The following is a 19,008-nucleotide window of genomic DNA, read 5'->3' on the forward strand; positions in this document are numbered from 1 at the left end:
TTACCTGTGCCAGGTTATCTCTGGAGACACACACACACACACACACACACACACACACACACACACACACACACACACACACACACACACACACACACACACACACACACACACACACACACACACACACACACACACACACACACACACACACACACACACACACACACACACACACACACCTCTCTCCCTCTGCCATATTTGTTAACTTCCCACCACAGTCTTAAAATACAACAAGTAGGTGTGCACTGGGTACATTTCCCTCATTGATTGGAAACACAGACGATCAAATACAGGAAGGGTAGAAATGTAAGGAACTGTGTCAAAAGAAAAGCCAGTGGCGACAGAGAACAGAGGGAATTACACGTTGCCATTTGAAAGAGGTTCTCGTACATCTTACTTTGAATGTGTAAAACACACAAAAGGAAGAATACATTATTTTTTTTTTAAACAAATACTCCAGTCATAGGTTTTGATATTAAGTCTACGGGATCAAATAAAAAATGGGATTCAGTCACACATTGTTTGTTTTCAGAATTAATGGTCTGCCTAATTTGCTATTCTTGGATATTTTTAATGACTAGCGTGGCAAATAACCACACTACACCCCAGCCCAATTATAACTGTATCACTGTGTGGGAGAAGTCTGCAAAACAATTCGAAAGACACAAAGAATGAAAGAAACAAAGAATAAAAGCACCTTGATCTTTAGAACAACAGCAGTGGTTCACATTGCACATTCCTTGTTCTATACACTTGTCAACACGTTGATTTTAATAAAACACACATCGACCTCAGAGACCTATATTAGTAGCATCTGTAGAAAAGCGGCTGAAACTTTAAAAGTGTTTAAGAACCTATAAACCTTTTCAGACCCATGCCACAAATTAGCAAACTTTTTTTTTTTTTTTTAAACTCAAAACAATGCCACTAATGAATACATATTAAGAGCAAATTGTTCTCTTCAACACAATATAAGGGACTTTTTAACATTATATTCCACCATTACAATATTGTAATTTAACATTCTAAAATTATTTCTTTAAATCTATAAATGTGCTTAATATCCCAAACAGATTAAGGACAGGAAATAGATTTGTATTATAAATCAGCTGCATTATATTTCCATTTCATTGCAATACTCAGTCTGATGTCATATTTGTATTTATTTTATTAAATGTAATTTCATTAAAACAAAAATAATCCCAACAGGAAAGAAGACAACAGTTTATTTTAGAAAATGCCTTCACCAATGCCAAAATTCAACCTTTACCGAGAAATGATTCACGTGTAATAACCACCGTCAAAAGTGAACATTCTCAGTGCGTAGTGGCACGACAAATTCAGTGCGTAGTAGCACGACATTCTCAGTACGTAGTAGCACGACAAATTCAGAACGTAGTAGCACGACAAATTCAGAACGTAGTAGCACGACAAATTCAGTGCGTAGTAGCACGACAAATTCAGAACACAATCAACACAGGAACCTAAACTCGGTCTCATCTGATGTTTCCAATAAAAACACATGTCAAAAATCATTCTCAGAAGGTTACACACATCCCTTTCTCACCCTTTAACCAATTATTCTCTCTATTTGTAAATCTTTAGCTGTTTCGCCGAGCGGAAGCGCTATTGGCGTGGTAGCATTTCTAATAGTCAATAAATCTCAAATATTATGTGTGGAATTGGGGGAAATGGCCATTAAAGGGCAGGCAGCGGGCCAGGTAATGCAGGACGTCTGCGACCCCTGACCCCTCCAAGAGTAGGGCCAGTGGTCAGCCGACGCCACGTGTGACTAATAAAATGTTATTTGACTTGATGCACAAAGTTGTTCCGCAGCAACTTTATACTTGAAACACTCAAACCCAAAAAATGTGCCCCTTAATCTATTTTAATATACTTGGCTTTATGTAAGGAATGAGGCATTGGATTTTCTAAATGTGGAAAACTCTCACTATCTGAATCGCAGGTTAGATAATGCTGAGGTGGAAGGAGATGCAGGTTATCAGCTGCTAATCTTTATCTACTAATGCAGTTTGCTCCTGATAAATTCATATTAACAGTACCAATTTAATTACTGTACATTCTTCCTCTTAAATGCTAACTGCTGTTGATCGGTTTAGCGTATGCTGTCATGGCAGTCCCAAGCCGTTCTATTCATCAGGAAGCCACAGAACAGTCAGCGAGAACAGGTACATGAAGTGTCTAATCATTTTAGCTGTATAAAGTTATGACAGTTCTATAAAGACTTCACTTTGTTTGCAATAACAGTTCTATGACCTTAATCTCAAGCAGCCAGTTAACAGTTTCTTATTCTGAGATTAAGACAGACTCTTTTAATTAAGCCTTCAGTTCCCCGGCCGTTGGTTCTGACGAACTGAGCAATGCCTCTCAACCATCCTACTGTATGTAAACACAATTATTAGATGCCATGTGGCACGTCCTTCCAGTCTAACGAGCAAACTAACAAGGGACTTGGAATTCCCCGCAATTAGTACCTGCTCTTTTCCTGATTCATCTACATCACCCCTAGCGATGAGGGGGCAGGAGAGAGAGAGAATGTTTTTTTGATTTTTTCTTTCCTGTAATAAATATATGATGGTACTGTACTGTAGTAGGTGACACATCTTGTTTCAGGCGGTGTAATTCGCCGTGATATGAAGAGTGTGTTCTGTGATTAGTCGGAGGGAAATGGCGAGCGCGAGGATCAAAGCCGCCACTTAATTTAGCAGACGACAAAGACAAAGGCTTTTCTCTGTTGCCTGTCAGATTCAAAAGAGCCGTCTCCCTTTTATGACAGACTCAGTTTGCGCTTTAATTTAGGATTGGAGTCCCTGGGCACAGAGAGGCGGGCTGCTGCACAGTCAGAGAGAGAGAGGTAGCCGTACTGCAGGTATAGGTATACTATTAGGGCTGTGTGTGTGTCTGTATGAGTACACACACACACACACACACACACACACACACACACACACACACACACACACACACACACACACACACACACACACACACACACACACACACACACACACACACACACACACACACACACACACACACACACACACACACACACACACACACACACACAGCTTCACAAGAAGTATTAAATCCCCCCTAGAGAGGAAAGAAACAAACAGCCTCCTGCGTGATTCAAACGGAGGGATGACAGGCATGCATGTGTGTGTGTGACCCTGGTTTCCTGTTGCACTGACCGGTGTCAGTGCTACATTAATTAAAGAGATGGAGCTGGCAGGTGGCTGTAGAGACACCACTGGTAATTGGCCCCCTTCTTCTCTCTCTCTCTTTCCCTGCTGCCACAAACCCAGTCTTTCCTCCTCTCCCTCCGTCCCTTCTCAAACAGTCTTTCTCGCTCTGTCGTTCCCGGAGACGTGCCACTGGGCAGGCAGAAAAAGCCATCTTTGAGGAATAATGATTAGAATAGAGGGAGATGAAGGGGAGAGATGTTTCCACAGATCTGATGGCTGATGAATACTGCTTGCCTTTCATTGTGTGTATTTGTATGTGCATGTGTGTGTTGCAGGATTTCCCACAAGCGCTGCTAAGGACCAGGCGGGTGGGGGGGACAGGGTTGGTTAGACAAGTGAGGAAGAGTGTGTGTGTACATCCTGAAGAAGACATGGATTTATAATGCATTCGGAAAGTATTCAGACCCCTTCCCTTTTTCCACATTTTGTTATGTTACAGCCTTATTCTAAAATGGATTCAATTGTAGTTTTTTTTCTCATCAATCTACACACAACACCCCATAATGACTAAGGAAAAACAGGTTAAGAAATGGTGGCTAATGTATTAAAAATAAAAACTTAAATATCAGTACTTTGTTGAAGGACCTTTGGCAGTGATTACAGCCTCGAGTCTTTTTGGGTATGACACAGGTAGCCTAGTGGTTAGAGCGTTGGGCCAGTACTCAAAAGGTTGCTGGATCAAATCCCTGAGCTGACAAGGTAAAAATCTGTTAACTCACTGTTCCCCGGTAGGCCGTCATTGTAAAGAAGAATTTGGACAATTCCTTCGACCTCATGGCTTGGTTTTTACTCTGGCATACACTGTCAACTGTGGGACCTTATAAAGACAGGTGTGTGCATTTCCAAATCATGTCCAATCAATTTAATTTACCACAGGTGGACGCCAATGAAGTTGCAGAAAGGATGATCAATGGAAACAGGATGCACCTGAGCTCAATTTCAAGTCTCATAGCAAAGGGTCTGAATACTTATGTAAATAAGGTATTTCTGTTTCGCTTTGACATTCTGGGGTATTGTGTGTACATTGATGAGAATTTGTTTTATTTCATCCATTTTAGCATAAGGCTGTAACATCAACAAAATGTGGGAAAAGTGAAGGGGTGTGAACACTTTCCCAATGCACTGTACTACTTGTGTTGACGAATGAGAGAAAGAAAGTGGGAAAAGAGAAGGAACGTGTGAATGGAGGAGTGTGTGAATACTGTAGGTATAAGTGCAAGATAGTGAGTGTGTGTGTGAGAGAGACACAAGAGAGCCAGAGAGTAGGTGTGAAAGAGGCTCTGCATATAGTACCAGTCAAAAGTTTGGACACACCTACACATTCTAGGGTTTTTCTTTATTGTTAATATTTTATACATTGTAGAATAATAGTGGAGCATCAAAACTATGAAATAACACATATGGAATCATGTAGTAGCCAAAAAAGTGTTAAACAAATCAAAATATATTTTAGATTCTTCAAAGTAGCCACCTTTTGCCTTGATGATAGCTTTTGCCTTGCACACTCTTGGCATTCTCTCAACCAACTTCTCCTTGAATGCAGGATTGAAGGAACTCCCACATGCTGAGCACTTGTTGGCTGCTTTTCCTTCACTCTGCGGTCCAACTCATCCCAAACCATCTCAATTGGTTTGAGGCCGGGTGATTGTAGAGGCCAGGTCATTTGATGCAGCACTCCATCACAATGTAGAAAATAGTAAAAATAAAGAAAAACCCTTGAATGAGTAGGTGTGTCCAAACTTTTGACTGGTACTGTATGTGCATGTGTAATAAGAATGATGGCGGGAGGGAGACTGTGTGTGTTTGAGTGTGTGTGTGTGTGTGTGTGTGTGGGCTCACCACGTCGCTGGGCAGGTTCTGCAGGTCATCCTGGGGGCTCTCCAGTGTGTTGGTGTCCACATTCAGAATCACTACATCCTCCAATGACCTGCTGCGCACTCTCTGAGAGGACAAAACACAGGTCGTCAGCTAAACACGCACACACACCAATCATCATAAAGAAACAATTATCCCTCACACACACCAATCATCATAAAGAAACAATTATCCCTCACACACACACCAGTCATCATAAAGAAACAATTATCCCTCACACACACCAATCATCATAAAGAAACAATTATCCCTCACACACACCAATCATCATAAAGAAACAATTATCCCTCACACACACACCAATCATCATAAAGAAACAATTATCCCTCACACACAGCAATCATCATAAAGAAACAATTATCCCTCACACACACCAGCAAAAGTTTGTGGTTGGAAAAATAATTCTCCCTCCCCCAAAAAAGCTGAAGAAATTGAAACACAGAGCGTATTTATTAATCTCGGAGTGTTTTTAATGGAACAATTACGTTTTTTATTGTTCCAGAACTTGATACAGTGCCGCAAATATTTCACAGGTCATTATAATAAGTCACACAGACCTTTTTTATAACCTCCAACCCACATTCTCGTCTTACAGCCAGAGTGTTTTAGATTTAAATACACTGACAAGTAACATTTAAAACTACAGTCAAAAACAAATTTGCTCCACACACACACACACACACACACACACACACACACACACACACACACACACACACACACACACACACACACACACACACACACACACACACACACACACACACACACACACACACACACACACACACACACACACACACACACACACACACACACACACACACACCAAAATGGAAAAAAGGGCACACAGCAAAACATTCAAAGTCTGCAAACATTCTCTAGCAGCGTAAATCCTGATGCCTCAACAGTAGTCTGCTGTGCTGGGCTGGAGTCTTCCTGATCACTACAAACCACACAGATCTGTATGTGGTGCTCAGTAGGCAGGTGGGGCTGGAGATCTTGAGTTTGTCACTTTTGTATGTGATAGTCTGGGATACGGAGACTCTCATATACACACACTGACACAGATATGCACACACAGACACACACAAGCAAATACACAGGCACATACAGTACACACACACTTGTGTGACAGTGGTGGCTGCGGAGGCTTGCATGCTGATCTGGCAGTGCACGAGAGAGGGTCTGTCACTGGTACAGTGTGTGATGAATACCGCTACTGCCAGGAACGTCACACACACACACGCGCGGTGACGGGTCTACCCCCGACCAACACACCAGCTCTCAATAACGAAGCACAAAAGCTCTTTGTTTGTGAAAACTGTCTTTTTCTCTGTCATTTATTTGTTTCTTAAATTGGTAAGCATGCAAACAACAGATAAAAACCTAGAGGCGGAAAAGGAAAAGCATTGTCAATATCCTTTTGATTTGGTTTCCAGTGTTGGGTACGTCAATGTTAATATTGCATCGTTATGAAGTTCACCGTTTAATTCATTCTCACAGCTGCAATCACAGCTGTTTGATCACCCTTATATCCTGTACACATCCACTACACAGTGACAAAAACATTAAAAAACTAGATACGACATTTTTGAAAAATGAAATAACCAAATCACAATACATTTAATAAAATAAAGAGGGAGAGTTTCAGAATCAGATTCTAATTTAGATATAATATGATGTGTCTGCGATTGTTTGACTTACCTCCAGCAGACTGAGATGAACTCCCACAAGGTATGGCATGGGGGCACTAGGGAAGAGAGAATTTGAAAGAAGGATCTGAGTCAGGACTAAATTATTAATGATAAAATAACGACTGGGTGAAATAATTAATGCATTTTATACACACACACACACACACAAATATTGTAGAATAATAGTAAACATATTTTAGATTCCTTGATGATAGCGTTGCACACTCTAGGCATTCTCTCAACCAGCTTCATGAAGAATGCTTTTCCAACATTCTTGAAGAAGTTCCTACATATAATGAGCACTTGTTGGTTGTTTTTCCTTCACTCTGCAGTCCAACTCATCCCAAAACATCTCAATTGGGTTGAGGTCCTGTGATTGTGGAGGCCAGGTCATCTGATGCAGCACTCCATCACTCTCTTTCTTGGTCGAATAGCCCTTACACAGTCTGGAGGTGTACTGGGTCATTGTCCTGTTGAAAAACAAATTAGACTCACACTAAGCGCAAACCAGATGGGATGGCGTATCGCTGCAGAATGCTGTGGTAGCCATGCTGGTTAAGTGTGCCTTGAATTCTAAATAAATCACTGCCAGTGTCACCAGCAAAGCACCCCCACACCATCACACCTCCTCCATGCTACACGGTGGGAACCACACATGCAGAGATCATCCGTTCACCTTCTATGCATCACACAAAGACACTTTTGGACTCATCAGACCAAAGGACAGATTTCCACCGGTATAATGTCCATTGCTTGTGTTCCCTGGCCCAGACAAGTCTCTTCTTCTTATTGGTGTCCTTTAGTTGTGGTTTCTTTGCAGATATTCAACCATGAAGGCCTGATTCATGCAGTCTCCTCTGAACAGTCGATGTTGAGATGTGTTGGTTACTTGAACTCTGTGAAGCATTCATTTGGGCTGCAATTTCTGAGGCTGGTAACGCTAATGCACTTATCCTCTGCAGCAGAGGTAACTTTGGGTCCTCCTTCCCTGTGGCAGTCCTCATGAGAGCCAGTTTCATCATAGAGCTTGATGGTTTTTGCGACTGCACTTGAATGAACTTTCAATGTTCTTGAAATGTTCCGCATTGACTGACCTTCATGTCTTAAACTAATGATGAACTGTCGTTTCTCTCTGCTTATTGAGCTGTTCTTGACATAAAATACATAAAATAATATACAGAAAGTACCCAAGCTCTGAAGCAAGCCTCCAGAAAATTGTAACGGAAATGGTGTTACACCAAACTAGTCTTCCGACTAGCTTGGAAGAGAGTACCGTGCAGTAACAAAGATCACTCACTATTTTTCCTAAAAAGCAGCATTCCCCAAGAGAGGATGGCTTTAACTTCAGCAGTGATAAATTCATGAACTTTTTTGACAAAAACATCATGATCATTAGAAAGCTCCTCTTTAAACCTGCATATTCCTCCAAAGCTCAGTTGTCCTGAGTCTGCACAACACTGCCAGGACCTAGTATCAAGGGAGACACTCACGTTTTTTTAATACCATATCCCTTGACACATTGCTGAAAATAATCATGGCCTCTAAACCTTCAAGCTACATGCTGGACCCTATTACAACTAAACTACTGAAAGAGCCGCTTCCTGTGCTTGGCCTTCCTATGTTGAACATAATAAACGTCTCTCTATCCACCAGATGTGTAACAAACTCACTAAAAGTGGCAGTAATAAAGCCTCTCTTGAAAAAGCCAAACCTTGACCCAGAAAATATAAAAAACTAAAATCGGCCAATATCGAATCTCCCATTCCTCTCAATTTTGGGGGGAAAAAGCTGTTGCACAGCAACTCACTGCCTTCCTGAAGACAAGCAATGTATAGAGTCTGGTTTTATAGACCCCATCATAGCACTGAGACTGCACTTGTGGAGGTGGTAAATGACCTTTTAATGGCGTCAGACCGAGGCTCTGCATCTGTCCTCGTGCTCTGAGACCTTAGTGCTGCTTTTGATACCATTGATCACCACATTCTTTTGGAGAGATTGGAAACCCAAATTGGTCTACACGGACAAGTTCTGGCCTGGTTTAGATCTGATCTGTCAGAAAAATGTCAGTTTGTCACTGTATTTCAGTGTTCCTCAAGGCTCTGTTTTAGGACAATTACTGTTTTCACTATATATTTTATTTATTGTTGATGTCATTCGGAAACATAATGTTAACTTTCACTGCTATGCGGACGACACACAGCTGTACTTTTCGATGAAACATGGTGAAGCCCCAAAATTACCCTCCCTGGAAGCCTGTGTTTCAGACATAAGGAAGCGGATGGCGGCAAATGTTCTACTTTTAAACTCGGACAAAACAGAGACGCTAGTTCTAGTTCCCAAGAAACAAAGAGATATTCTGTTGAATCTGACAATTAATCTTAATGGTTGTACAGTCGTCTCAAATAAAACTATGAAGGACCTCGGCGGTTACTCTGGACCCTGATCTCTCTTTTGACAAACATATCAAGACCATTTCAAGGACAGCTTTTTTTCCATCTACGTAATATTGCAAAAATCAGAAACTTTCTCTCCAAAAATTATGCAGAAAAATGTATCCATGCTTTTGTCACTTCTAGATTAGACTACTGCAATGTTCTACTTTCCGGCTACCCGGATAAAGCACTAAATGAACTTAGTGCTAAACACGGCTGCTAGAATCTTGACTAGAACCAAAAAATGAGATCATATTACTCCAGTGCTAGCCTCCCTACACTGGCATCCTGTTAAAGCAAGGGCTGATGTCAAGGTTTTACTGCTAACCTACAAAGCATTACATGGGCTTGCTCCTACCTATCTTTCCGATTTGGTCCTGCCGTACATACCTACACGTACGCTACGATCACAATACGCAAACCTCCTTACTGTCCCTAGAATTTCTAAGCAAACAGCTGGAGGCAGAGCTTTCTCCTATAGAACTCCATTTTTATGGAATGGTCTGCCTACCCATGTGAGAGACGCAGACTTGGTCTCGACCTTTAAGTCTTTATTGAAGACTCATCTCTTTAGTATGTCCTATGATTGAGTATAGTCTGAAGGTGAACAGAAAGGCACTTGTGCAACGAACCGCCCTTGCTGTCTCTGCATGGCCGGTTCCCCTCTCTCCACTGGGACGTGATCTTACTGTCCGGGTTGGCGACCCCCTTGGGTTTGTGAAGAGGGGGAGATCTTTGTGTGCTATACTCAGCCTTGTCTCAGGATGGTAAGTTGGTTGTTGAAGATATCCCTCTAGTGGTGTGGGGGCTGTGCTTTGGCATAAGGGGTGAGGTTATATCCTGCCTGTTTGGCCCTGTCCGGGGGTATCGTTGGATGGGGCCACAGTGTCTCCCAACCCCTCCTGTCTCAGCCTCCAGTATTTATGCTGCAATAGTTTGTGTCGGGGGGCTAGAGTCAGTCTGTTATATCTGGAGTATTTCTCCTGTCTTATCCGGTGTCCTGTGTGAATTTAAGTACGCTCTCTAAATCTCTTTCTTTCTCGCTCTCTCGGAAGACCTGAGCCCTAGGACCATGCCTCAGGACTACCTGGCCTAATGACTCCTTCCTGTCCCCAGTCCACCTGGTTGAGCTGCTGCTCCAATTTCAACTGTTCTGCCTGCGGCTATGGAACCCTGACCTGTTCATCAGACGTGCTACTTGTCCCAGACCTGGTGTTTTCAACTCTCTAGAGACAGCAGGAGCGGTAGAGATACTCTGAATGATCAGCTATGAAAAGCCAACATTTACTCCTGAGGTATTGACCTGTCATTTATGAACATTTGAACATATTGGCCATGTTCTGTTATAATCTCCACTCGGCAGAGCCATAAGAGGACTGGCCACCCCTCATAGCCTGGTTCCTCTACAGGTTTCTTCCTAGGTCCCGGCCTTTCTAGGGAGTTTTTTCTAGCCACCGCGCTTCTACACCTGCATTGCTTGCTGTTTGGGGTTTTAGGCTGGGTTTCTGTACAGCACTTTGTGACATCAGCTGATGTAAGAAGGGCTTCATAAATACATTTGATTGATTGATTGATTGACTTGGTCTTTTACCAAACGTATACCACCCCTACCTTGTCACAACACAACTGATTGGCTCAAACGCATTAAGAAGGAAAGAAAGTCCACAAATGATCTTTTAACAAGGCACACCTGTTAATTGAAATGCATTCCAGGTGACTACATAATTTAGCTGGTTAAGAGAATGCCAAGAGTGTGCAAGGCTGTCATCAATGCAAAGGGTGGCTACTTTGAAGAATCTCAAATGTAAAATATATTTGATTGATTTGTTAAATTTCTTTCTGGTTGCTACATGATTCCATGTGTTATTTCATAGTTTTGATGTATTCACTATTATTCTACAATGTAGAAAATAGTAAAATAAAGAAAAACCCTTGAATGAGTAGGTGTTCTAAAATTTTGACCGTCAGTACATTCACACAGAATGCATTCAGAAAGTATTTCCCAAAACCCTTTCCCTTATTCCACATTTTGTTACGTTACAGCCTTATTCTAAAATGGATTAAATAAATAAAAATCCTCATCAATCTACACACAATACCCCATAATGACAAAGTCAAAACAATTTTTACATAAGTATCGAAATTGAGCTCAGGTGCATCCTGTTTACATTGATCATCCTTGAGATGTTTCTACAACTTGACTGGAGTCCACCTGTGGTAAATTCAAGTGTACATGATTTGGAAAGGCACACACCTGTCTATATAAGGTCCTACAGTTGACATGCATGTCAGAGCAAAAACCAAGCCATGAGGTCGAAGGAATTGTCGGTAGAGCTCTGAGACAGGATTGTGTCGTGGCACCGATCTGGGGAAGAGTATGAAAACATTTCTGCAGCATCAAAGGTTCCCAAAACACAGTGGCCTCCATCATTCTTCAATGTAAAAAGTTTGGAATCACTAAGACTATTCCCAGAGCTGGCCGCCTGGCCAAACTGAGCAGTCGGGATAGAAGGGCTTGTTCAGGGACGTGACCAAGAATGCGATGGTCACTCTGACAGAGCTCAAGAGTTCCTCTGTGGAGATGGGAGAACCTTCCAGAAGGACAACCATCTTTGCTGCACTCCACCAATCAGGCCTTTATGGTAGAGTGACAGCCCGCTTGGAGTTCGTCAAAAGGCACCTAAAGGATTGGTCTGATGAAATCAAGATTGAACTCTTTGACCTGAATGCCAACAGTCACATCTGGAGGAAACCTGGCACCATCCCTATGATGAAGCATGTTGGTGACAGCATCATGCTGTGGGGATGTTTTTCAGTGGCAGGGACTGGGAGACTAGTCAGGATCGAGGGAAAAATGAACGGAGCAAAGTACAGAGAGATCCTTGATTAAAAACCTGCTCCAGAGAGCTCAGGACCTCAGACTGGGGCGAATGTTCACCTTCTAACAGGACAACGACCTTAAGCACACCGCCAAGACAATGCAGGAGTGGCTTTGGGACAAGTCTCTGAATGTCCTTGAGTGGCCCAGCCAGAGCCCGGACTTGAACCCGATCGAACATCTCTGTTGAGATCTGAAAATAGCTGTGCAGCGACAGTCCCCATCCAACCTGACAGTGCTTGAGAGGATCTGCAGAAAAGTATGGGAGAGACTCCCCAAATACTGGTGTGCCAAGCTTGTAGCATCATACCCAAGACGACTCGAGGCTGTAATCGCTGCCAACGGTGCTTCAACAAAGTACTGAGTAAAGAGTCTGAATAGTTACGTAAATCTGATATTTAAAATGTAAATTTTTGACACATTTGCAAACATTTCTAAAAAACAGTTTTTCTTCATCATTATGGGGTATTATGAGTCGATTGATGAGGGGGGGAAAACAATTTAATCCATTTTAGAATAAGGCTGTGACAAAACAAAATGTGGAAAAAGTCAAGGGGTCTGAATACTTTCCAAATGCTATGTACATACAGTATGAGGAGAAAGCTGAAGTCGTAACCTTTTCACTGATGTAATCAGATCTCATGTTTGATTCCCAGTTCGTCCACTAGATCGCAGTAGAAGATCACATGATGTGACTTGGCCACTTGAAGCCAGATGCGCCTGGTTTGATCTGGTTTGGGTAGTAGCTCACTGTGTAAAAATGGCTTTGCGGATTTTCAAGCCTGACATCTTAAAAGGACCCTAGCGATTTTAAATAACACACAGACAGGCAACGTCAAACTCCTTTTCCCATTTATTTTCCCCATTGGAAACCAGTGAGATATATCAACGGGGCATAGAGAGGATGCATTCAAGGCCATGTCAAATTTCATGTAGACGGAGAAAGAAATGCATTGCATTACAATGACCACCAATGTGTACCATTTCCACGCAAACACTTTTAGTGACTTTACCTAAATTGCCTACACTATGAATATGAATAATGTATGGCCTGTGGAATTGGCATAGTAGGCAATTTAACCAATCACAGCCCTCCTTTAACTTGTATAAATAAGTTGAATATCCTGCAAATCACCAGCAGAGGGCTACCATTTTGAATCCATTTTCACATTCACTCTGTTGCTAATGCTTACAAATTGGATCATAACTTTAAAACTACCAGAGATCCCACTCTGGAACGTTGATAAGCCCGTAGAGTGTATTATGTTCAACAATATATTGAAACATTTGCCAAATCAAAAATGGGATATTTCAAATAATCATGTTTATATTTTTCAATATTCATATATTAATGTAAAAGGTTAGTGATATAAAAATACTACTCATATGACTCATATTACAGAGCAAGCGGTAAAAGTTCAAATGACAACTGTTTGCTTTGTAGCACCAACAGATGAAACACCACGGAGTCTTAAAGGAGGCCTTGGTAAGGACAAAATGTCATAAATATGCAAACTTTGAAATGTTTTTCTTCAATTATGCTTTTATATACAAATATCAAGTATACTATTCTATGGATTACATTTTGTGGTATTTCACAAAGATCAGAATCAAAAATGAAACAAATAAAAAATAATATATATATTTTTCTGTATTACAGTGATGTTACTGTAGCTTTAGCAAAACCATCTTAAACTTCAAATACAGTCAGTTGCAAATAACACTATTAACATATCATTTTCCAGCTAAGACTATTAGCAACTAAAGACTATAATGAGACATACAGTATTTACTGTTAATCATTAATCAAGCCTCAGCGCTGTCCAGTAACCCAATCAGCTAGCGCCAGAGAGGACCAGGGAGGACATGCCTGCACCGTCTAACATCATTAACGCCTCACACACTTCCCAGAAACCAACGCCGCCTGCTCTCAACCAAGCAAACCTGATTACTCTAACTGGGGAACGTCACCGGGCCAGGGCTTGGCAGAGCTGGGAGTGTTGTGTGTAGGTCCTATTCTGTTCTGTGGCCGCTGCCTCAATCAGGTTAGCTGGTTAATAAGATCTGCTCTTTCTCTCTACAACAGCTGGCCTGCTGGTAGGTCTGTCACAATACTGTAACCTCTCTCCCTTTCATGTAAACACACAATGCTCAAGTCATGGTATAACACATGCTTAACTCTGTTTGAGAGGTTGTAATGTGATTTGGTAGATATTTGATTATCTGACGGAGGGAACACCCATTCGTTTTTGTGTTAACCCATTCATGATTGGTGTTCAGTGTGCTGGGAATCACATTTAGCTGGCAGTGAACACCAAGTTTTACACAATGCAAAAACATTACAGTAAATGTGTATGAATATAATATTAATGTATATAAATATGTTATTTCACTGCCTGTGCCATATCTAGGCACTGACTCAAGAATCCATAGGTTAAGTGCTGCATATATCCACAAACTGAGGTAAATTGAGGTCAGTCAACATCCAGTCAGACTTGTTAGATTAGTGTTGGATGAGTTGTAATGAAACCCACTGAGGGTGAAGACATGGAAAGCTTAGTGCTGACCGGCCCAGGGAATCAAATATGTAGGAAGACCATTCAAACTGTTCATTATGGAGCAAAACCTCACTGGAAAATAGTGTGAGAGGAATAAAGAAGAGATCGTGTGTGTGTGTGTGTGGCCAGTAGCGGAGTCTTACCAGCAGTAGTCCAGTAGATGTGGAGGCAGTACAGGGATGTAAATGTGCTGCCAGTTCATGGGGAACAACATGGCAGCAGAGCCGTGGACACACGCAGTTAACTGTGAGAGGGACAAACACAACATATTATAACAGAGCCAATCGTGACTTTTCTCAAATCTGACTCCAGGCGAGAACTACTGCCCTTTTTCATTTTAACGGGTAGATTCAGCAAGATGGCAATTGGCTCCGTTGTGTATGGTGATGTCATCATGCTGAATGTACCTTTTAAGGAGCTTCAATCTTCAGTGAAACACCAAAATGTTCAACCCCCCCAAAAAAACAGACGGTATGATCTGTTGTGTTACTGTTGCCAATGTATAGCTCAGCTTTCATCCCAACAATACAAGACTCAGACATGACACTGACAGCTTTGATAGTGGTGTCATACACACACACACACACACACACACACACACACACACACACACACACACACACACACACACACACACACACACACACACACACACACACACACACACACACACACACACACACACACACACACACACACACACACACACACATAGAAGAAGAGAGACTGAAAGATGGATAACAATCAGGTTAGAGTAGTGTGTGTGTGTGTGTGTGTGTGTGTGTGTGTGTGTGTGTGTGTGTGTGTGTGTGTGTGTGTGTGTGTGTGTGTGTGTGTGTGTGTGTGTGTGTGTGTGTGTGTGTGTGTGTGTGTGTGTGTGGTATGAGACCTTGTGATGGATACACAACAAGAAATAAAGGATGAAAAGAATGACAACAAAGACCTGACACTCAAAACATTAACCCCTGTTTGTTATCATTGTAGAAAAATAGACACAGAAAAGTCACTGTTTATTTTCAAATGACAGTTGTGTTTTCCTCTTTTAGGATATAATGCATAAAGACAAATAGATGAGCATAGACTGTGACCCTGGAGTTGTACAGGCTCTTGACTACCTAGTAATTGTAATGACCTGCGCACGCAAGTGCACACACTTGTACACACGCACGCACGCACGCACGCACACGCACGCACGCACACACAGGGGCAGCCTAGCTAGCTCATCCTGCAGATTAAAATAACATGATTAAATATAGAAAGAGAACAGTGGTCTGAGGGCTCTGTGGGGACTTCATTAGGGCAAATTGCCAAAGAATGAAACATGAGTTAGCCAAGAGAGACCGCCAACGCTAGCGCTACGGGCTGGGCCAATACCGCGGGGACCTGGGAGCAGGCGCTATGCTTGGAAGTGTGAACCACAGACACACACACAAACTACACACAATGTCACAAGTGACCGGCGAGCTAGCAAACGCGGCCAAGCTTGGCGACTGAACTGAACCGACACAAAGAGCACCAAGCCCCCCCCCCTTCCCCTTAAAGAAAGAGCCTGAACGCCTGTGTAGCTCTTAACATATGAGGTGTGTGTGTGTGTGTGTGTGTGGTGGGGAGGTTCAACCGTTTTCATTTTTCATTTCGAGAGAGGAGCAATAAATTTACTCTCCTGCAGTCCCACCATCATTAAGGCTTAATCAACTTTTAATTGGTGTCTTGCTCCGCATATCTGCATACGCATACTGGCTTGCCGCCTCCTTCAAATAAAATAGAACAATGCTCCCGTCCTGTCAAATTGAATTCCCCAGCAAACATTTTTTTCCAAGGAGGAAATAAATCAATTGTGTGAATATTAATGTGAGAGTGTATCAGTTGGAGACAGGAGAGTATCAAAGCCGTCTTGCCTTTCTCTCCTCTCCTAGTAAATGGTGACAGTATAAACCTATTAAATAATGATGAAGAAAGGTCAATGGATCAGCGGTGCACACCTCCTTTGTATCCACGGACACACACAAACAGCCACACACAGACGAGAAAACACGCACACACACACACGCAAACACACACGCAAACTCCTTCCTCAGGGAGACAGAGAGAGTGGAGGCTCAGCCGTTGGTACCAGGAGGTAATGGGACAGAAAGAAATAGCTAACCAACTCCAATTATCTCAGCCACAGCCTGTCCTCAAGGTGAGGCTCACTTAGCCCTCAATTGGTCTGCTTTACTCTCAGGTTAAAAGAGAAGACAGCATATCTCTCTTCTAAGGATGGGGGGGGGGGGGGTTCTACTGAAACTAAGATAAGCATAAGAAATACATTTTTCTTGATGTGATTGGTTCCTTCTCCTACCAACCGGAGAGGAGGAAGATGAGGTTGTAGGAGTCCAGAGGCATAGTTCATACTTCCTCTCACATTTAACCCAAACCAACCCCATGTCTATCTATAGCCAGCTAACACACAGGTGTTAGAGACGATTAAATCAAAAATAGACATTTGTAAGCGCTTTCTTTCTTTTTTTTTCTCAGGGGCTCCACCAGAGAGCAGGTCGCGGACGGCTAGGAGCCCTTATAAAATATTTGCCAAGCTAATAAATAATAGATGTGTGGAGCCAAATGGCTTACACGCTCCACAAAAGACCTGGTGCTTAATATTCCATTCAGTGGAGAATCACAGATACAGCACAGATACAGTCCCCAAGAACAAATACTGGATTAGGGCTGCTTTAGGTGCTAGCCTTGGCCCTCTGGGACCTGGGGTCCTCCCAGTAATGAGCCTCTGCCTCGGTCTGTGTGTGAGTGTGAGTCTCAGATGGGTCAGAGATTATACAGCAACAGCCTGCTTCTGAAGGCACCAGATCCCCATCCAGCCCTGACAGCTCTCCTAAGTCCTCACATAAACTGACCACATTAAACACACAATACTATAAACTGAGAGAAACGGAACATATTAACACAACATTACCCCTTTAACAGGAGACAATCCGTGGACACTGGGTACCAATGATCATTCTATTCCTAAATAACTTGGTCAATTGAACAATATTTTTGCCCCCCCACCCCCCACACACAATATCCACGGTTATTAATTCAATTGAATTGAAACAATAACAAAAAAAATCCTTGCGAGACCTGCTTCAAGACAGTTATGATTGTATAGTGCACTCGGTAAGGAACTAATAACGTACTAAGAACTGATTTGTGAAAGCAAGCCGCCCAGAAGAATGCAGTTCATCAGTGATGTGAACAGGGAGCGTGGGTGGCAACAGACAGGTAACTATCGAAGACAACGTCGTTAGCCATCAAAGAGCACGTCGCGACACTTCCGTAGGAATCGGTTGTCTTAAGTCGGATGAGCGTGTTGCTCTGCCTTTAAAGCATCTGCTTTAACAAGCAAACAACCAGGCACCTACTCTACATGTGATGTTCACCAAGACAGGACCCTGAATAACTGTGCTACAACTCGCTCACCCACACCATTCTTTAACTGGTTTAGCACTGGCCTGGGGGAGGAATCGGCAACATCAACAAACCTCAAACCTCAATTCTCAACTCTTCTTTTCTGCCTTTTTCGCCAATCTTCTCTTTCCTCTTCTCCCCTCCCCCTCTCGCCAACCTCATACACCTCACCACGTCCTCTACCCTATCCCCCCCTTCTTCTCTCCTCCGCTCCTCGTCCAAAGGAAGACACCCAATTACCTCTGCTCTCTCTGTGTGTTGACAAACGCCCGGTATCAGTGCAGAGCCACACAGGTGTGCCACTAACAAGTAGATGGCACTGAGACACAGAGAAAGAGGGCATCGCAGTAACACCAGGCCACCCTCACACACAGTCACGCACACAAAAACAAAATCGGCAACAAAATAAGAAATGGGGAACAAAAACACAGAATACAGATGATGCGCTAACCACCAGCCACCATAAGAAATGTGGCTGTAGGGACAAGAGGGGAAAGAAAGACAAAAAGCAGACAGAGAACAAGAGGTGGAAAGAAAGGTGACAGGGTGAGAAAGCAGAAAGAGACACCGAAAGAGAGCGACTAGGAGCAAGAGAGGAAGAAAGCAACGGGAGACGGAAAGAGAAAGCAGGGAGGTTGATAGACTAGAAGAAGCGGAGAGTGAAAAGTGAGAAGTAAGTTTCAGGGCCAAGGCGCTGTGCGGTGGCGAGGCAGGCAGGCAGCTAGCACTCAGGGCCGTGGTGGATGGATGGTCCTAGTTAGCATAATACTGACAGCATGATGAGAAGGCTGCTGTCAGGGGCCTGCCGACTGCCTACCGAGGGGGCCAGGGCCCGGCGAGGCCAGGGGA

At 42.7% G+C, this 19,008-nt stretch overlaps 1 protein-coding gene across 6 annotated transcripts in view; it reads right to left on the minus strand.

Moving 5' to 3' along the window:
- The window catches only part of LOC124037995 (DENN domain-containing protein 1B-like), a 183,812-nt gene that overhangs the window by 50,071 nt on the left and 114,733 nt on the right, over window positions 1–19,008 (minus strand). For all 6 annotated transcript variants that reach the window (XM_046353332.1, XM_046353333.1, XM_046353331.1 and 3 more), the window contains 3 exons: window positions 14,856–14,956; window positions 6,855–6,900; window positions 5,112–5,213 (listed from right to left, as the gene is read on the minus strand). In XM_046353332.1, coding sequence (XP_046209288.1) covers window positions 5,112–5,213; window positions 6,855–6,900; window positions 14,856–14,956 — 249 coding nt within the window. The remainder of the gene's footprint in view (window positions 1–5,111; window positions 5,214–6,854; window positions 6,901–14,855; window positions 14,957–19,008) is intronic.

Source organism: Oncorhynchus gorbuscha, linkage group LG06 (assembly GCF_021184085.1).
Source record: "Oncorhynchus gorbuscha isolate QuinsamMale2020 ecotype Even-year linkage group LG06, OgorEven_v1.0, whole genome shotgun sequence".
Lineage (NCBI taxonomy): Eukaryota > Metazoa > Chordata > Actinopteri > Salmoniformes > Salmonidae > Oncorhynchus > Oncorhynchus gorbuscha.